General features: G+C 50.5%; 1 protein-coding gene across 1 annotated transcript; it reads left to right on the forward strand.

Annotated features, from left to right (window-relative positions):
- Positions 1-314: 314 nt before the first annotated feature.
- LOC118401664 (C-X-C chemokine receptor type 4-like) lies at positions 315-1,987 on the forward strand. The gene is made up of 2 exons (XM_035799251.2): positions 315-461; positions 642-1,987. Exons 1-2 carry the CDS (start codon positions 447-449, stop codon positions 1,746-1,748), a joined length of 1,122 nt encoding a protein of 373 aa, XP_035655144.1. The 5' UTR covers positions 315-446; the 3' UTR covers positions 1,749-1,987.
- The last annotated feature ends 390 nt before the right edge of the window (positions 1,988-2,377 follow it).

Genomic DNA, 2,377 nt, shown 5'->3' on the forward strand with positions numbered 1-2,377 from the left:
GACAACAGTGTTATATCATCATTCTATTGCCAACAATATTATTCTCACAGATTTTATGTTAGGAGCCTAAACAATAAACAAAGGCACACACACACACACACACACACACACACACACACACACACACACACACACACACACACACACACACACACACACACACACACACACACACACACACACACACACACACACACACGCACACACACACACACACTCAATATCCTGTGATATAGCCACTTTCAGCAGCTGACACCTCGAAAACAGGAAAAGCGTTTCCACGGGACACAGATGTGTGTGTGCGTGTGGGTTGAGGGTGGAGCAAGTGAGGGAGCGGTGTTGGCACGGCTATTTAACCTCACCGGGTACAAAACTATACTCCACTCTGAGAAGAAAAAGAGAAAAGGGCCGTAAAGAACGGAGACAGAGAGTAAGCTGGCTCCATCATGTCCTATTATGAGGTACGGTTTCATTCAGTATTTAGACCATGTTAACAAACTTTTATGGGACTTTATATTACTGGAACATTAATCTCAGTTATCATGTTATTCACTTATCAGATTGTAGAATCTGTTCTTAGAGTTTTGTACATGTATTTGCAAGTTTACTCAATTATCCTCTCTTTCTTCCTCTCTCTAAAGCACTTTGTGATATCAGAATCGGATAATGACTACAATGACACAAGTTCCGGTTTTGGTTCTGGCTTGGGGGATTTCGGCACTGGATTTGAGGAGCCGTGTGACCGTGAGCTGCTGAGCCCAAGTGTGCAGCGTATCTTCCTCCCGGTGGTGTACGGCTTCATCTTCATCCTGGGGATCACTGGGAACGGCCTGGTGGTGTTCGTACTGGGCTGCCAGCGGAAGGCCCGTCTAAGCCTAACGGACCGCTACCGGCTGCACCTCTCCGCTGCTGACCTGCTCTTCGTTCTGGCACTGCCCTTCTGGGCTGTAGATGCTGCGCTCGGGGATTGGCGCGTCGGAGCGGTCATGTGCGTGGGCGTGCACGTCATCTACACAGTGAACCTATATGGCAGTGTGCTGATCCTAGCCTTCATCAGTCTGGACCGCTACCTTGCAGTGGTCAAAGCCACGGTAACCAGCACCACACACACCCGGCAGCTGCTGGCACACAGGCTGGTGTACGCTGGCGCCTGGCTGCCTGCTGGTCTCCTGGCCATCCCTGATATGGTGTTCGCTCGGACCCAGGAGGCAGGGGAGGGGGAGATGGTGTGCACGAGGCTCTACCCGCCGGAGAACGCCCCACTGTGGGTGTCCCTGTTCCACCTGCAGACTGTGCTGGTGGGGCTGGTGGTGCCGGGCCTGGTGCTGCTGGTGTGTTACTGCGTGATTGTGTCCAGGCTGACCCGGGGGCCGTTGGGGGGCCAGAGACAGAAGAGGAGGGCGGTGCGGACCACTGTAGCTCTGGTTCTCTGTTTCTTCCTCTGCTGGCTGCCGTACTGCATTGGCATCGCCGTGGATGCTCTCCTCCGCTTGGAGCTGATCCCTCGAGGCTGTACGCTGGAGTCAGGCCTGGGGGTGTGGTTAGCGGTGTCTGAACCAATGGCGTATGCTCACTGCTGCTTGAATCCGCTGCTCTATGCGTTCCTTGGAGTGGGGTTCAAGAGTTCTGCTCGCCGTGCCCTCACACTTACACGCACCTCCAGCCTGAAGATTGTCCCACGTAGACGAACAGGCGCCATGACGTCCACAACGACAGAGTCAGAGTCATCTAGTCTGCACTCCAGTTAACAGAGTCAATATACTATAGCCTAATATTATGTGTGTGTGTGTGTGTGTGTGTGTGTGTGTGTGTGTGAGAGAGAGAGAGAGAGAGTAAGGAGAAGTCTGCTGGTCAGTCGTTCTTTCTAATGTCCTGAGATTTTTGTGGTAAATATTTTTTGCTTTGTCACCATTCACTGTTGTTTTGGTATTTATGTATGCTTTTTTTATTGCTCAACATGTTTGTAATAAAATGTACAAAAACATTATATTAGTCTTCACTAGTTTCTCTCATTGAGTGGTGTTATGGTGTGTGTACGTGTGTGTGTCAGAGAGAGAGCAAAAGAGAGATGGAGGTGTACCTTAACGCTCTTGAATGTGAAATGGGGTAAATTCCCATGGTGCAGTTGGCCATTCAAGCTCACCTAAAACAACCTGCTGTGCGTGTGGGCAGGAGGGCAGACATGAACTGGTTCTCAGGTGTTGTTGTTGGAGCTGTTTACCCCCCACCGACATAGGTAAGTGGCTAATAGATTTGTGTGTGTTCGTGTGTGATGATGTGTGTGTGTGTGTGTGTGTGTGTGTGTGTGTGTGTGTGTGTGTGTGTGTGTGTGTGTGTGTGTGTGTGTGTGTGTGTGTGTGTGTGTGTGTGTGTGTGT

The sequence above is a fragment of the Oncorhynchus keta genome, chromosome 23 (assembly GCF_023373465.1).
Source record: "Oncorhynchus keta strain PuntledgeMale-10-30-2019 chromosome 23, Oket_V2, whole genome shotgun sequence".
Taxonomy (NCBI): Eukaryota; Metazoa; Chordata; class Actinopteri; order Salmoniformes; family Salmonidae; genus Oncorhynchus; species Oncorhynchus keta.